The sequence below is a fragment of the Phoxinus phoxinus genome (assembly GCF_949152265.1).
Source record: "Phoxinus phoxinus genome assembly, chromosome: 10".
NCBI classification, from domain to species: domain Eukaryota; kingdom Metazoa; phylum Chordata; class Actinopteri; order Cypriniformes; family Leuciscidae; genus Phoxinus; species Phoxinus phoxinus.
This window is the reverse complement of record NC_136885.1, coordinates 4,423,544-4,442,001: the sequence shown is the minus strand read 5'-3', so window position 1 is coordinate 4,442,001 and position 18,458 is coordinate 4,423,544. Positions and strand designations below refer to the sequence as shown.

At 41.1% G+C, this 18,458-nt stretch overlaps 1 protein-coding gene across 1 annotated transcript in view; it reads right to left on the bottom strand.

Moving 5' to 3' along the window:
- ascc3 (activating signal cointegrator 1 complex subunit 3) overlaps positions 1-18,458 on the bottom strand; it is a 264,538-nt gene that overhangs the window by 59,244 nt on the left and 186,836 nt on the right. The window contains exons 21-27 of the mRNA XM_079626050.1: positions 17,350-17,575; positions 16,702-16,856; positions 9,804-9,902; positions 6,123-6,291; positions 3,415-3,635; positions 2,124-2,209; positions 1,867-2,033 (exon numbers count right to left, since the gene is read on the bottom strand). Coding sequence (XP_079482176.1) covers positions 1,867-2,033; positions 2,124-2,209; positions 3,415-3,635; positions 6,123-6,291; positions 9,804-9,902; positions 16,702-16,856; positions 17,350-17,575 — 1,123 coding nt within the window. The remainder of the gene's footprint in view (positions 1-1,866; positions 2,034-2,123; positions 2,210-3,414; positions 3,636-6,122; positions 6,292-9,803; positions 9,903-16,701; positions 16,857-17,349; positions 17,576-18,458) is intronic.

The window sequence follows — 18,458 nt, the reverse complement described above, 5'->3', positions numbered from 1 at the left end:
TGTTGAAGATTTCATTTTAAAAACCATGGCCATTAACCACGGTTTGTTCGGCTTTTGATGCAGAATAATAGTTCACGCTCCTCTGGGAAAGCTTTCCACTAGATGTTGGAACATGGATGCTGGGATTTGCTAACATTCAGATACAAGAGCATCAGTGATGTTGGGCTGTGATTGGGATGTTTGAGTCGGGGGAAGCATCACGTGCGACTGAGGCGTTTGCAAAACATGCTGTATTTGTAATTCTTCTAGGTGTCACTAGTGGCGCAGAAACTTCAAGGCTCAGAAATACTTCAAAAAAATCGAAGAATGAACTAGTGTGGCGTCATTTCGAACAAAATCAGCTGACCAAAGCGAACTTTTTAGAAAAGTACATCTTCGATCTAGTCATCATCTACCAGCGCTCTGTGGCGATGATGATGTGATAGGTGGGTGTGGGGATGATGATGTAATAGGTGAGTGTGGCGATGATGATGATGATGTGATAGGTGGGTGTGGCTCTGAGGCTCCGCCCACTTTGAAATGTAAATCTTCTCCGGTTCATTTCTTCTGTTCAGTCTTTCGAGGTCAGACGCTAGTAAAAACATGAACAAACCGGAGAGCCGCTTTAAAATATAAACTGAACCAGTACTTCTAATTGAAAGCGACACTGGCATGTTTTTTTATGTTTAATACTGTAAAGTTGTTTGCTTTAAAGGTGCATTGTGTAATATTTAGGAGGATCTGTTGACAGAAATGCAATATCATATACATAACTATGTTTTCAGTGGTGTATAAAGACGTGACATAATGAACCGTTATGTATTTCCTTAGAATGAACATTTCTATCTACACACACCGCGGGTCCCCTTACATCGACATGTTTCTACAGTGGCCCTGAACGGACAAACACTATGTTGTTCTTCATGCAAAGAAGCGAGCTAAAGTCAGCGGATAAACACTGACACAATGGTGAACAAGTCACAATAATATTCACAATAACATTGTTTTACTGAAAAATTAAGTGAACTTTTTTTTAATTTTATCTTAGTAAAGAAACCTCCTTGCTTAACTGGCTACTCTCTGTAGTCTTAGATGACGACATCACTTCCTGTCGGCCACCGTAACTTCAGTTGTTTGCAATTCACAACTTCACCACTAGATGCCGCTAAACATTACACAGTGCACATTTAAATAAATCAATTATACAAAATGCTATATAAATAAGGCCTTGTCCACACGAACACGGGTATTTTTATAACCGTGACTTTTTTTACGCGGTTCGCCCGTTCGTCCACATGGAAACGCAGTATCAGGTCACTAAAACCGAACATTTTTGAAAACCCCTGCCAGGGTGAGGATTTTCAGAAACGCCGGTTGCAGTGTTGTCGTGTAGACAGTAAAACCGGAGTTTTTGCCTTGCGACGTCAAAGTGTGCGCCGCTGTGTTTGACGTCAGACTGTGTGCCGCTGACGGCTTCTGATTGGCCAACGTGGCTTTACGGTTAGGGTTATATCGCCGACTGCTGGTGTGGAATGCTCTTGACGGCGCTTGATAGCGTGTTTTTGCGTTTTCATGTAGACGGAGATTTTTTCAAAAACGCAGGAGGAAAAACTCCGGTTATAAAAATACCCGTGTCCGTGTGGACATGGCCTAAATGTGACGTATCTTGATGCTGAATATCCACATCACTTTGATCAGATGCTTTCTGGACTGCTGTTTTCTCACCGCTGTAATTTTTGTTGTGCGTTTATTGTTTTATTGAGAGGAAAGCGTGCTTCACATATTCATCTAAACGTCATCAGCGTGGGCGGCGTGTGAATGTTCAGGCATATCAAACTCATTTGATCCCCAAGTGAGGAAGGAAACAGCCTGCGTATATCAGTTTACCCAGGAGATGGATCTCGTCTATGATGAGAATCGCCACTTTCTGCACATAGCTGCGGTTCTGCCAGCTCCGGCTCACTCCGTCCCATTTCTCTGGAGTCGTGACGATCAGGTCCGCCGCCGCTATGGCCCGCATGTCTGGAGTCACGTCACCTGTTAACTCAACCACCCTGGAGACACCGAGGATGATAATGAGCAAATAAAGGTCAGGGTATAATAACAGATACATATTTGCCAGAAGAATATTTAAACACTCTCACTTCCGCCCGAGTTTCTCTTCGATTCTGATCTTCCAGTCCTCAATCCTCTCTCGGACCAGAGCTTTGAGAGGAGCGATGTAGACCACCTGTTCACACGGATACATGCCCGTTAAACTGTGTCATACTAAAATTACGCCCTGACTAGGTTTGGGAATCAAAAATCGATTCTATACTTGACGTCAGGAATCGGATCTTTGTTATAACATTTTAATTTTGATTCCTCTTATCGATTCCTTTGTGAGCATTTCAATATGACTTTTAACAATTCAAGCGCGAGAGGACTCGCTCGCTGTTGTATGTACAGCACACACATCCAAACCATGCGCACAGAAAATGTGATTTTAAACGGCACTGTTTTCAGGCATGTGTAACTATATTGGATCCGTGCGGTGCAACTCTTAAAGTGATAGCAGCCTAATATTCCTGCTGCCGTCTCCATAATAACACTAATCAAACAACAAAAGACAAAGACAAAATTCACTCGTTCTTGACTTAATAACTTTCGTAACTATATTTGTTATGTATATTTTATTTTTAAAGTGCAGTGTATTTTACATTTGATTACAGTTTCTGTAACTGAAAATCTTAAAACACTTTATTTCAATCGTATCTTTGTTCAGTTGTATCTATTTGTTGCTATTGCTATTTTTTTATTTGCGTTTACACTTGTCTTTAATAATGCGTGACATTTATATAAGTGAGGCTGGTTGTTTTTCTATGGTGTTTTTAAATCATAGGCAGAAGTTCCTTGTGTAAGTGTTCTTTAGTCTGTTTATTTTTGTTCATGATATTCAGCCTAAATTAAAATGTTTTGCAATAAGACTAAATGTGAATGATATCTACGTTTAAATTTTTTTGAACCTTATTGGAATTATTTCACATTTCTTATCGTACATTTCATTTGTACAGAGAGTCTGGCCTCTCTCCATTGACAAGAGTTTACTTCCTTGTAAGCGGGTCCTCTGTTGAAGTTTAAAACTATTGGATCTGCCCAGTCACTCTGGATCTGCCATAACCAATCGCTAACGTTTGGTCGTGACAAAACTTCAACTCAAACTAGCGCACGACCTCAACGTCATCGTTCTCAGCCACTCCCTCTGTTCGCTGATTGGACCGGTAAAAAATTGGCCGGAGAAAACCCAAGAATACACCACAAACCCAGACGACGCACTGAAGGAAAATTAAAATTGAGCGGAAGTACGTAGGAGGGCGGAGCCAAGCTAATTGAAATCGAAATCGTTAAATTCAACGATCCCCAACCCTACAGCAGACACACAACAGAGGTCACGACCTTGGAGGTGGGGTACATGTTGAAGACCCTGAAGATGGCCATCTCTGCAGCGATGGTTTTCCCGGAGCCGGTGGGCGCTCCCAGCAGGACATTAGTGTCCGTGTGGTACAGCGTGTGGAAGATCTGCGTCTGAATGGGATTAAAGTGCGTGAACTTGTATAGACTCTCGTACTCCCGGTTTCCCAGTGCAGTCACAGGCAACGGCTGGAGATCCAAGAGCTCTGGAATTACACAAAACAAATCATAACTCTTTTTATCTCATAATTGTCAGATATAAACTCACAACTTCAAAGGAAAACAAAGTCAGAATTGTGAGATAGTCACGATTACCTCTTTTATTTTTTATTCCATGGAGGAAACAAGCGTCCGTAGAAATGTGAGGTTTATCATTTCATAAAACGTTTTTGTCAGAACTTTATTTAAACATTTAGTACGTGAGTGCATTTCAGTAGACATTACATTTTATGTTGCAATTTTTTTTATTTAAAATCATGACATCGTTGGAAGAGTAATTATTATACTTATGATTAGTGTAATATAAAAGTTCATGCAAACGTGTGTAATTTAATTTATTTCCGTGTGTGTATCAGTATATATATACACAGGTGGAACTTGAAAAATGAGAATATGGTGCAAAAGTTCATTTATTTCAGTAATTCAACTTAAAAGGTGAAGCTAATATATTATATAGACTCATTACATGCAAAGTGAGATATTTTAAGCCTTTATTTGTTGTAATTTTGATGATTATGGCTTACAGCTTATGAAAACCCCAAATTCAAAATGATAATATTGCGTTAAGGTTTTCATAAGCTGTAAGCCATAATCATCAAAATGATAACAAATAAAGGCTTGAAATATCTCACTTTGCATGTAATGAGTCTATATAATATATATTAGCTTCACCTTTTAAGTTGAATTACAGAAATAAAATTATTTTTTGCACGATATATATATATATTTTAAATATATAAGTTTGCCGATATATGTAGTTAAGGTTTGCATTGCATGCCGTCTGCTGCTCTGTGGCCGAGTGCAAGAGAGCGGAAGCATGTTTATATATATAGTTGATATATTAACAGAAGTGTTTTGCGGTTGTGTTCCTGCTCTTGTGCGCTCGGTCGAGTACGATAAGGTAAAACAATGACTGAGGGAAAGCGTATCACAGTGCCGAAGGATGCAGGGAAAGCTGCACTGCAATGAATTATACAGAATAATAGGGAAAATATTCCTGTCACAGTCACATAATAGGTGAGCCAGGGGACATAAACCTCTAAAATGACTAAATAATGTGTGTGTGAAGTGAATGTGTGTAAACTGAGCAAGCCACAAATCAAACAGCCGCGTCTCTCAGAAATCAGAGCTTTATCAAGAGAACTATCAATAAAATACTGCATCATTAACATCTTCTACTGTTTGATATGTATATTTAAATGTTTTAAACCTCGAGAGGCGATATGATACACGAGTGAAAACTCAAAGCGTAAATCAATAGCCGCACTTCTCTTGCGTCTTTCAGAAATCAGCTTTGTCAAAAGCAGCCAGCCATCAAATAAAACATTACATCATACACATTTTCTACCTCTCGATGTGTGTATTTCAATGTTTAAAAAACGTTATTATACGATATTATCTGGTTTTAACCAATGAAGAGCTCAGTAGTTACGTGCAGTGTAGGTCTTGCGAAGCTGTGTTGGCTTGACATCTTTACAGCGACGGGTTTGGGGTTCGGGTTTTAACTTATACCGGACGGTCGGGTCAAACATTATTTAAACGTTTATTTTTGATGCGATTAATCGTTGCCCATCCCTAAGAGACTTTTGATTTTTGTAACCAGACTCTCAAAAATGAAGTAAAAATTTGTATTTAGATTTATCGGCCAATATATCGGTTATCAGTTTTCAAATGTAAAGATTTATCGATTATCTGCAAATATTTTCATATCGGTGCATCCCTAAATTAAAGTGATTCGTTCTAAATAAGTTGTGTGAGTGTGTGAGTGAGTGTGTGTGTGTGTGAGTGTGAGTGTGTGTGTGTGTGTGTGAGTGAGTGAGTGAGTGAGTGAGTGAGTGAGTGAGTGTGTGTGTGTGTGTGTGTGAGTGTGAGTGAGTGAGTGAGTGTGTGAGTGTGAGTGTGTGAGTGAGTGAGTGAGTGAGTGTGTGTGTGTGTGTGTGTGTGTGAGTGAGTGTGAGTGAGTGTGTGTGTGTGTGTGTGTGTGTGTGAGTGAGTGAGTGAGTGAGTGAGTGTTTGAGTGTGAGTGTGTGTGTGTGTGTGTGTGTGTGTGTGTGTGAGAGTGAGTGAGTGAGTGAGTGTGTGTGTGAGTGAGTGAGTGAGTGTGTGTGTGTGTGTGTGTGTGAGTGTGAGTGTGTGTGTGTGTGTGTGTGTGTGAGTGAGTGAGTGAGTGAGTGAGTGAGTGTGTGTGTGTGTGTGAGTGTGAGTGAGTGAGTGAGTGAGTGAGTGAGTGTGTGTGTGTGTGTGTGTGTGTGTGTGTGTGTGTGTGTGAGTGAGTGTGAGTGAGTGTGTGTGTGTGTGTGTGTGTGTGTGTGTGTGTGTGTGTGAGTGAGTGAGTGAGTGAGTGTTTGAGTGTGAGTGTGTGTGTGTGTGTGTGTGTGTGTGTGTGTGTGTGTGTGTGTGAGAGTGAGTGAGTGAGTGAGTGAGTGTGTGTGTGAGTGTGAGTGTGTGTGTGTGTGTCTGTGTGTGAGACGCACCTGTGTGTGGCGGATGTCTCTCGGGCAGAATGAGGTGCTGGAAGTTGATGATACACACCGCTTCAGAGCCCAGCCAGCGGTCAGACACGGCTCGGATGTAATACTGGGAAGGCATGGGCTCAAAGATGGGAATGGTGAAGACCACCTGCTGAGGCTCTCCACTCAACACCTGACAGAGAACATGTGATTATCTTCAGCTCACCGTAACACACCGATTGGTCATCGCCCAATCCGACCCGCTACTAAAGAAAATCACACTTGCTTTTGAAATGGAGGATTTTTTGTGCAGATAGTCAGTGTTATATTAGCATTATCCAGTTAAATGTGAATGTGTGAAACGTTCAACTCATTAGCCACTATAGGTAAATAGCTAGAAGAATAACAGTGAACACTGTGTGTTTGTACTACTTACATTAAAATAATGGTAAAAAATAGCAGTTTGCAATATCAAGCAGCTTAATGAGACGTTTTACACAGCTAAAAATAACTGGAGGCGGATGATTTTTAGTATGACATTTTAGTAATTTTAAAGTCATATTTTATTTCAGTTTTAGCCATTTTAGTACTTAAAGGTCCCATGACATGAAATGTTCACTTTTTGAGGTTTTTTTAACATTAATATGAGTTCCCCTAGCCTGTATATGGTCCCCAAATTTCTAGAAATTTCAATCGGTGTAAATCGAGCTTTTGCTCTCTTTCTCTGCCTTTGAGAAAGTGGAAGCTCAATCGGGCTGATCTTGAATCTCCTCATGACGTCGTAAGGAGGAATGTTACCTCCCCTTTCTCTGCTTTGCCCGCCCAGAGAATACTTCCCGTCCATGAGAAAATGAGCTAGGAAGCAGGAACGCGTGCGCGCGATTTTAGTTTGTCCACGGAGATATCATGGCTTTTGAGCGAGCGAAGCATAATAATTGCTCAATAATTGGATGTACAAATGAACACCGAAGCCTTTTTTTAGTTCCTTCATCCAAGCCCCAGAAGAACCAGTGGATTAATTTCATTTTCTCTGGAAATGCGCCGACACAACTCCCCAAAGTTTTGCATGTCTGCGGCACACATTTCACCGACGACTGTTTCCTGAACTTGGGTCATAGCGCTGGCTTCGACGAACGTCTGAAAATACATCGATCGAGCTAACGTTACAGAAGCCCCTTTCACACAGAGATTCCGGAAAATACACGGATAAAGTGACCCGGGATTTGACCCGGGTTCGTTTGAAAATGGTTCATTCACACTGCCAGTGATTTGCCGGAATCAGAGAGCGCGTTCACACACAACCCGGGTATGTCCCGGATAGACGCGTGACGTTATGATGTGACGTATAAGGTGGCGAACGAACGATCTCAGCTTCGGCGCGGATTGCAAGGAGCTCTCGGGTCTCTGCTTCAGTCCAGTTTGCAGACATCTTTTCGTTCTTTCTTGTATCGATGACGAACACAAACTTTCTTCTAACAGAGTAACAGAGTCGCACGATAACTACCACATTGCGAAGGCTCGTGCATCATCACTACGACACACCCCTTACGGCATTTGTCCTGGCTTTTGTTCACACAGCGCGCGTTCCGGGTCTGAACACGGCAATGTTACTAGGTCCCCAACCCGGCATCGATCCCGGCATTAAACCCGGGTCGTGTTTGCGTTCACACAGAAGGCGTTCCGGCAATTTTCCGGCAATTTGCCGGGTTCAAAGTGCTGTGTGAATGGGGCTCAAGCAACACTTTCTGATGTGTAATTGTTCAAGTTCAGACAGGTAATCTTTCTCTCAAAATCGTTCAATACTGCTGTTTATGCCTCAGTAAGTCAAGCCAGTGACTAAAATATCAACTTCACATTGTTTCTATTAGTAGGATGAAAATAATCGTATTTAAATTGTGAATAAATTATATACAGAAAGCGATCAAAGAACAATCTTTCCACACAGCGCGAGTTTATCTGGACACTTGCCAAACTCGTTATGAAATCAATGACGCTCGTTACACTGCACATGAAGCTCTTACTGTATTTACATCCTCGTGTTTGCATTGGTGAAAGCATTAGAGAGAGTGCAGAAACTGCGTTGCAATGATAAGATCTTCATAATCGCGATCAACAACAGACTCATCTGCTCAATGCTCATCACGGCAACATTTTATGTGATGGGAATAGATCTAAATACTTAAAAAACTTCTGACGATTTGTTAATCTCGATAGCTGTAATGGTAAAAACGTATAATAGCTGTAGTAAAAGTATTCGAGAGAGTTTCTGATGTGATGCGTAGCTATTTCATATGCAAGCATGTCAGCCATGACATGTCACTGAATCTCACACAGACACGCCCCTTCAAACAGAGCGTTCAAATCAGAGGCTAAATTGGGCTAGGAAAACTGCCTTTTATTTCTAAATTATGACTATTTTTTATCTAAAAAACATACTAACATTATAAGGGCAACCCAGGAAACATTATAAAATAATATAATAACCCCATGTCATGGGACCTTTAAACTCAATTTCAGTTAGTTTCCAAAGCAACTTCTTTAAGTTTTATCTAATATTTATCTAACATATTGAACTTAACTTCAATTAATGAACCATTTTTAATAGGTTTAGTTCTAAAGTTTTAACAATAACAAAACCGCATATCGTCACTGTCGGGCAGAAACCTTTTTTTTTTCCATTAATCATTACTATTGGTCACCCTTTACGTCTGCAAATATTTAACCTTATATTTAAGATTTCACTTATCAAACAATATCTTTATTATATATATATAAAAAAAAAAAAAGGTAACTAGATAAATAAAAATAAACCAATAAAAAAAAATGGTACAAATAAAGTGCAGCGCATGCATTGACTGCGGTAACTTTAACCTTTAAAAGGGAATGAAAGCTGTATCACACACTTGGATATGAGGAATATCACACTCATGTGAAATGGCTCTATATCTAATTTTGCATGAAAAGATTGTTTAATCAATAAAAATAAACACTAACTTCACATTTATTGTCTTTCATTAATTCAAGAACTTTCAAGTACCTTTTCATAAACATGGCTGTGTTTTCAAGGGTTTTCCAGGACTTACATTTCAAAAAGTCAAACTCAAGCACTCTAAGCACTTTGTACGAACCCTGATGAAATAAAACACAGCTTCAATATTGGCCAACATCACACACATGACCAACGTCGGCCAATAGTGAGCCTCCGTTCTGACGAAGCGCTGCGCTGTCACACTACGTGCACTCACTCAGAGGAACACACAGAAGAACATCAAGAGTTGATTAAAGTCGTTATTTTGGGGGGTTTTGTGCACAAAAAGTATTCTAGTCGCTTGATAAACTTTAGGTTGAGCCACTGTAGTCACTTGGACTATTTTAAACATTATCTTTACTAACTTTATGGGCCGGCAAGTTTCGATCCCACAGAAGCCTATGGAGGAGTGAGCCAGCTCTCAAGATTTAATCACAAATATCTTCATTTGTGTCCCGAAGACGAAGGAAAGTCTGACGGGTTGAACAACATGAGGGAGAGTAATTACTGACAGAGTTTACATTTTTGGGTGAACTATCCCTTTAAGCACCTTGTACGAAGCCTGATTGAAGAGTAGTGTTTTTGGAGATACGATGTGTCCGCCCGACAGCGACTTTACGCTACATTGCGTTTAAAGGTGCGGTGTGTAATGCTGTGATCTGGCTCAGCACATGTACCTGTTTCTTCTGCAGGAGGAAGTACTCGGAGTGGTAGATGTGGTCGTTGATGGGGTCCTCCACCCATAACCACCAGGGCTCTCCCACCGACCCGTGGACCTGTTGAACACCACATCAGAAGAGCCATGAGAGAGAGAACCACATGACTAGGGCTGGGCAAAAAAATAATTTTTTTGATTAATCGATTTTTAAAATGTGGTCGATTCAAAATCGATTCTCAAAGGCCAAAAATTAATTGTTTTCCATATTTATTTATACCCATCACCCAAAAGCCAGTAACAGTTTTCCTACAGTGTTCTAGGCTTGCAGCCTCCATGTTACAGCGAATGCTGTGGGATTTTATGTTAGTTTTCTCTTAAACATAAAATAACCTGATCCTGATTGATCAAGGCATGCGACTGTTCTGACTTGTCTAATTTTCAGCATAAATTTTTTCATCTTGCATCAAAATCCTGTCTATTCATTGTATGCGTTTGAAGTTGGGTTTTAATGTACCCGAGAGTACCTAAAATAAGAGTTTAATATACAGGTTTGTGGCTCTATTTCTTTTTATTAATTAACCACTCGTAAACTTATGTTCACCGTTTAAAAATAAATAAATATAGGATTTGTATTAAATCTATATTCATTGAGTCGAATCGTGAATCGAATTTAGAATCGGAATTGAATCGAGAATCGAAATCGAATCGAATTGGAACATCTGAATCGATACCCAGCCCTCCACATGACCTCCATCTGTAACGTTCATGAAAGTGGACACTATGGTTTCCATGGAAACCACATGACCAAACAACACATGAGTTATAAATATATCATATACCTATAGAGCTTATGTAGCCCCGCCCCTTTTCAGTTGTCTTTTGTCTTCCGGTCTGTATTTCCACAGCGGTCTTACATATTTATGACTGAACGTCTCGTTTTAAAATCTTACCAGTCGACTGAGATTGGTTGAGACAACTGCTCTAAACATTACAATCTTCATGATAACTTTTGTTCACTTTACATTAACCCCTTAAGTGTCACCCCCCTTTTTTTAATAGACATGAAAATGCACCTTCTGAACTTAAGTAAATCCATTTCAAAAGCTAATTACTCCTGGACAGCGATGCCATAGAGATACAGACCCCTTTTGCGCCGACGTCACAATTACGTCACAGCGTTAGCTGGAGGCAAAACAAACGGACAACTGGAGGCGGCTAATACAGACCAGCACAGGGTCGGCTACACAACGAGCTTAAAATGTTGTGTTGTTGTGTTGCCAGAATGGACGGAGTACAGGCAGTTTGAAATGTTATCGTGTACCTGCTGCCACTGCCAGACAAAAAAACCCGACGACAGCTGTGGTTAAGCGCAATAAAACGAGCGGACTGCACAGAAACGATCATAAAAAATGCTCGCGTATGCAGCGCACACTTCATATCAGGAAAGTTAATGTAAATAAACTGTTGTCTTTTTGTTGGTACGTAATGGATTATGGTTTGGTTAAGTAACGTTATCTACAGATTTCTCATAATGCTACATGACTTTTTTAGGTCATAGTTAGAATCTTTCTGCCTCCAGATAAGCCCCGCCCACACAAATACGCCACAATGTTTACCAACTATAAAAGGGCAAAGTCCTTTTAGGCAAGTCGTGCCACTCGGCCGCCATCTTGGCAACGCCTCCGGGCAGCTATTTTTCGGACTAACAAGACCAGGCTCCTATCTAAATAAATGGGCAGAGAGTCAGAACTGCACTTTCACTGGTCACCGGGACATAAACACTGCATGTATAGAAACAGCAATAAAATATCATAAAAATCGCTGAAAAAGTTTGATGACTTTGCCCCACAATAATTTCCCCCCACAGGTTATAATTTTACTACTACTATGCGCAAGGGTTCACGTCAGTGGAACCAGACGATAGGCTTAAATGTTTCCCGGCTTGACTGTTAAAAGCAGATGATTGGCTTTCCAGCGGGAGGGGCGGGACATGTGCATACAACCGCCATCTTTGCCGTTACGGGTTTTCCTTATATAGTTGTATTGAGGATTGAGGAAGTGGCATGTCTCTTATATGAATTGTCTCTGAAAAGGGTCTATACAACCGCAAAAACGGAAGTTTAAAGACAATAATCTAAAGATGTCTGCGCTCTCGTGTCTCTGACGCATATAAGGTCTATTACATGAGAAAATAAAATAAAATTAAACTTCCATTGAAAAATGGTCTTTTCTTCAAGTGGCTATTAATTCCAGACAAATCACATAATGCTTGTGTTAATCTCTCTATCATTTTATCTCATTTGTTTTGAGAGGTCTGATAGTCCAAAATAAAAATTGTAACACTTTACTAACACTACACAATAAGGTTCATTAGTTAATGTATTAACTAACATGAACTAACAATTTGTTCATGTTAGTTCACAGTGCATTAATGTTAACAAATACAACCTTTGATTTTAATAACGTATTAGTAAATGTTGAAATGAATATTAACTAAGATTAATAAATGCTGTAGAAGTATTGTTCATTCTTAGTTCATGTTAACTAATGTAGTTAACTACTGTCAGCTGATGAACCTTACTGTGAAGTGTTGCCATAGAAACGACCTTCCTTCATCTGATCACCATCACTGCTTCACACACACACACACACACACACACACACACACACACACACACACACACACACACACACACACACACACACACACACACACACACACACACACACACACACACACACACACACACACACACACACACACACACACACACACACACACACACACGATCTGCTGCATCAGATGGCTTGTATTTAGTGAAAAGTAAGTGAAATCTTTACAGGCTGTTGAGCTGTAGACTGTTTTACGTTAAAGCGAGTGATATACTGTACGTATCCAACGTCAGGCGGCTCGTATTTTGCACGAAAGCGTCCGGATCACCAGACAGTTTTTCCGCTTTGCTCAGGGTGTGAATAAATCACGCTTGGGTCGGTTTGATCACACAGCTTCATTCACATTAGAAACCTGAACTATAGCCATATTCAGCACGTTCTTCAACATGCACTGAAAACATATTATTCCAGCGATCAAAGCTCCAGTGTCACATGATCCTTCAGAAATCATTATGATATGGTGATTTGATGCTCAAGAAACATTTCTGATTATTATCTATTCATATTTATGTGGAAACTGTGATAGTCTTTTTTTTTTATTCTTTGATGAATAGAAAGATCAAAAGAACAGCATTTATTTAAAATAGAAAGCTTTTGTAACATTATAAATGTCTTAAGTCATAATTTAATGCATCCTTACTGAATAAAAGCAGTAAGATGTGTCAAATAAAAGCGCCATTATATATTAGGTACATGAAGTACTAAGTGGATGAAGCGTTATGTAATGTTTGTTAATGCCATGTTAATGTGTGTGAGCGAGGACACTGGCGGGTGATTAGTGTGTGCTGATGGTCTTCCAGCTGTTGGGTGTCACGCTGGAGGAGTTCTGGTCACATGACTCAGAGCGGCCCATCTGTGGCCCTCAGGAGAACACACACACACACAGATCTGGGCTATTCAAGCCTTTGTGCTCTTAAACACAGGGGAGGAGACGACAAATCAATGATGCCTTCAGATCCTACTGTGAGCCTGTGTGTGTGTGTGAGAGCATGTGTGTGTGTGTGTGTGTCTGAGAGAGTGAGTGTGTGTGTGGTCCTGGTAAACCCTAAATCACGGAGACAAAATGTCCCCACAAAGATGGCAATAACCGAAATTCTTGACCTTGTGGGGACATTTTTTGGTCTCTTTGAGCAAAAAGATTATAAATCAGAATAAGTGATGTTTTTGAAAATGTAAAAATGTAGAAAGTTTTCTGTGATGATTAAGTTTAGTGTAAGGGGAGAGAATATACAGTTAAAGGGCATTACAAATATAATGTTTTAGTTATACTTAAGTTTTCAGACTGCGCATCCCTTTTATTCAATTTTTATCTCATAATTGCCAAGGGCCTCATGATACTATTTCACCAAAACATGTCTACGGAGATCCTGAAGGGACATGGTGATGGAAACAATATGAGAGGGGAGGAAAAATTGTCAATGCTTTTGCGTTTTCTCTTAAATATTTTGCGTTCGCTCGCAAAAACATTTGAGTTCCAGACAATTTCTGGACAACAATGCAGTAACCTAAAACAAAAACTGTAATGAGAAAAAAAAAAAAAATTATATATCTAACAATACTTATTAGCATGTTTGAATATTGAATAAATGCATTTTTGAAAATATGATTATTTTAATAAAATCAAACAGATGCTTATAGATAATTAATAAACTATTGCATGAGTTTTTAGAGCAGAAATCTTACCTGGTTCAGATTATCCGTTTGATGTAGGGCGTCGTGGGGATTCATAAACGACAGTGGGCGTCGGGACGCAAGATTCGATCGTTTTATCTCGTATAGTGTGTGTCACAGTGGACGACAACCGACTAGCGTCTGCGATGCTTCACGACATCACCATAAAAAGACTAGAATGTTTCTTTTTTTTTTTTTTGGTCCTCCACGACGGGTTCCGTAAAGAGTGACTGTGTGTGTGTGTGTGTGTGTGTGTGCGTGAGTGAGAGTGAGTTAGTGTGTGAGCGAGAGTGAGTGAGAGTGAGTGTGTGTGTGTGCGAGTGAGTGTGAGTGACTGTGTGTGCGAGTGAGTGAGTGAGTGAGTGAGTGAGTGAGTGTGTGAGTGAGCGAGATTGAGTGAGTGAGTGAGTGAGTGAGTGAGTGAGTGTGTGAGTAAGTGAGAGTGAGTGTGTGAGTGAGTGAGTGAGTGTGTGAGTGAGCGAGAGTGAGTGAGTGTGTGAGTGAGAGAGTGAGTGAGTGAGTGAATGAGTGAGTGTGTGAGTGAGAGAGTGTGTGAGTGAGTGAGTGAGTGAGCGAGAGAGAGTGAGTGAGTGAGTGAGTGAGTGTGTGAGTGAGTGTGAGTGAGTGAGTGTGTGAGTGAGCGAGAGAGTGAGTGTGTGAGAGTGAGTGAGTGAGTGAGTGTGTGAGTGAGTGAGTGTGTGTGTGAGTGAGAGTGAGTGAGTGAGTGAGCGAGAGTGAGTGAGTGAGAGTGAGTGAGTGTGTGAGTGAAAGTGAGTGAGAGTGTGAGTCTGTGAGTGAGCGGAGCGAGAGTGAGTGAGTGTGTGTGTGAGTGAGTGAGTGTGTGTGTGTGTGTGAGTGAGTGAGAGTGAGTGAGTGAGTGAAAGTGAGTGAGAGTGAGAGTGTGAGTCTTTGAGTGAGCGAGAGTGAGTGAGTGAGAGTGAGTGAGTGTGTGAGTGAGTGTGTGAGTGAGTGAGTGTGTGAGTGAGTGAGAGTGAGTGAGAGTGAGTGAGTGTGAGAGTGAGTGAGTGTGTGAGTGAGTGAGAGTGAGTGAGTGTGTGAGTGAGAGTGAGTGAGTGTGTGAGTGAGTGAGAGTGAGTGAGTCAGAGTGAATGTGTGCGCGAGTGAGTGTGAGTGAGCAATATTGAGTGAGTGAGTGAGTGAGTGAGAGTGAGTGAGAGTGAGTGAGAGTGAGTGAGTGTGAGAGTGAGTGAGTGTGTGAGTGAGTGAGAGTGAGTGAGTGTGTGAGTGAGAGTGAGTGTGTGAGTGAGTGAGAGTGAGTGAGAGTGAGTGAGAGTGAATGTGTGCGCGAGTGAGTGTGAGTGAGCGATATTGAGTGAGTGAGTGAGTGAGAGTGAGTGTGTGAGTGAGAGTGAGTGAGAGTGAGTGAGTGAGAGTGAGTGAGTGAGAGTGAGTGAGAGTGAGTGTGTGAGTGAGAGTGAGTGAGTGAGAGTGAATGTGTGCGCGAGTGAGTGTGAGTGAGCGATATTGAGTGAGTGAGTGAGTGAGAGTGAGTGAGAGTGAGTGAGTGTGTGAGTGAGTGAGAGTGAGTGAGAGTGAGTGAGTGTGTGAGTGAGAGTGAGTGAGTGAGTGAGTGAGAGTGAGTGAGAGTGAGTGTGTGAGTGAGTGAGAGTGAGTGTGTGAGTGAGCGAGAGTGAATGTGTGCGCGAGTGAGTGTGAGTGAGCGATATTGAGTGAGTGAGTGAGTGAGAGTGAGTGTGTGAGTGAGCGAGAGTGAATGTGTGCGCGAGTCAGTGTGAGTGAGCGATATTGAGTGAGTGAGTGAGTGAGAGTGAGTGTGTGAGTGAGCGAGAGTGAATGTGTGCGCGAGTGAGTGTGAGAGCGATATTGAGTGAGTGTGTGAGTGAGAGTGAGTTAGTGAGTGAGCGAGTGTGCGCGAGTGAGTGAGAGTGAGTGTGTGATTGAGAGTGAGTGAGTGAGTGAGCGAGTGTGTGAGTGAGTGAGAGTGAATGTGTGCGCGAGTGAGTGTGAGTGAGCGATATTGAGTGAGTGCGTGAGTGAAAGTGAGTGAGCGAGTGTGCGCGAGTGAGTGAGCAAGAGTGTGAATTGTGTGAATGAGTGAGTGTGTGTGCGTGTGTGTGTGCGCGAGTGAGTGTGTGTGTGTGTGTGTGTGTGAGTGAGTGAGCGAGAGTGCATGTGTATACAGTATATGTGGGCGAGTGAGTGTGTGTGTGTGTGTGTGTGTGAGTGAGTGAGCGAGAGTGCATGTGTATACAGTATATGTGGGCGAGTGAATTTGTGTGTGTGAGACGGCACGCGATGACTGGTCGGAAAGTAGTCTGACATGTTTCTTGTCCACGACAAGATTTTAGGAGTCAACATCTCGGAATATGACACAGTGACTATCATGACAAACAAATGGTGTAATCTGGAGCAGGCCTAAAACTGTGTAATCCAAATCGATGGAAGTTGTATATGTAATTCAAATACATCAAGTTAGGCCTGGATATTTGTGTGGATGAGTTTGGGATCGGCTGGTGTAAAGAATTGAACTTTCAGATTTTCCAAAGACTAACAGCAGTGTGTGACGCGCTGGATGCGGTTGCCATGGTTACCTGGTCACTCCACCTGAAGTCGGGGGTGATGGTGAGGCGCACGCGCAGGACGGTGCGTGTGATTGGCTGAATGCTGGACTCCATCAGGATGGCAGGGATCTGATGAACACACTGCTTCACCTTCAGCCCGATGTTCACGTGATGCAACATGTGACCTGCACACACACACACACACATTTGTTTCACTGTATTAGTGAAGACACTGCATAGACTTCCATTGATTGTATATCAGGACAATGATATTAAAGCCCTAAACCATCACAGAAACATGTGCATAACACTAGATTTAAATAAAAACATGTTGTGGCCGATTTATAAGCCTTTTTAACACACACACACACACACACACACACACACACACACACACACACACACACACACACACACACACACACACACACACACACACACACACACACACACACACACACACACACACACACACACACACACACACACACACACACATTGATTTTAGATCAGGTTAATGATATTTTCTATGGCCTAACCCGAACCCTACCAACACAGAAACATGTGCAAAACACTAGATTGAAATAAAAATTAAATAAAAAACAGCACACTTGACTTTAACCGTCTCTGCCAGAGTACAGCTGGGAAGTGCAGCTGATAGTGTGTTGTGAGACTGACCGATCTCGTCTTTGCCCATGTCTCTGAGCTGGTCCACGGTGATCTTCCTCTCCTCCAGCCGGGACAGCAGAGACGAGGGCAGCGAGCTGAACTGCCGGAGCGGGTGAGCCCAGCCCCACAGACGCTTGTCGATCACCTTACACAGGTTCAGCAGCCGGTGGGTCATGACGGGCCAGCGCTTCCTCAGGGCGATCTCGAACAGAGCCCGCACGATACGAGCTGCGTTCTGCACACACACACACACATACAGTAGTGAGACATACACATAGAGTCACACTCACAATCACACAATCCAGTGGAGCACTGAGGGACATAACAGCGGTCCTGGACTGCACAGGTCACACACACACATGCTATTTCCCATACACCTGTTTATTATGTGAAGTTTGGGATACAAAAGCTGAAGGGAAGCGTCAAGATGTGCATAAATCCTAAAAGTGATTTATGTCATAATTTAGAATTGTATCTTATAATAATGACTTAGTATCTTACTATATTATGACTAGATGTATCTAGACTGATGTAAATTGTCTTTGTCATAATGTTGACCTTTTGCTCTCATCATTTTGAGTTAGAATGTCATATTTACTTACTTTTTATCTCATAATTTCAACTTTTATGTTATAATATTAGTATATGACTTGTGTATCTCAACTTTATTTAAATTGTTTTTATGTCACAATTATGACTTTAGAATTAAAATTTTCATTGTATCTCAATCATTTTAGTAAAATAAAATAAAGTATCTTAGTATATGACTTGTGTAAATAGTTTTTGTCATAATTATGACTTTTTATGTCAATTTCTTTAGCATGTCATTATATCTGACTTTAAATATGACTTTGTATCTGATAATTTCAACTTTTTATGAAAGACTTTTCACGTCATGATTTGTTGTTCACACATGGTGGACTACACACTAGCGGTAAACCAGAAAGTAAAGTAACAACTTGTTTTTTTTTGGCTTATTGACTTGCATGTAATTCCTTATAATGAGATCATTTCAAGAGCATTTTGTTGGACATGCAAACACATGCAATGAAGAAATACTCTACTTGTCACCTAATTATGAATAATGTGTAACACTTTAGTTTGAGGGCCAAATTTTC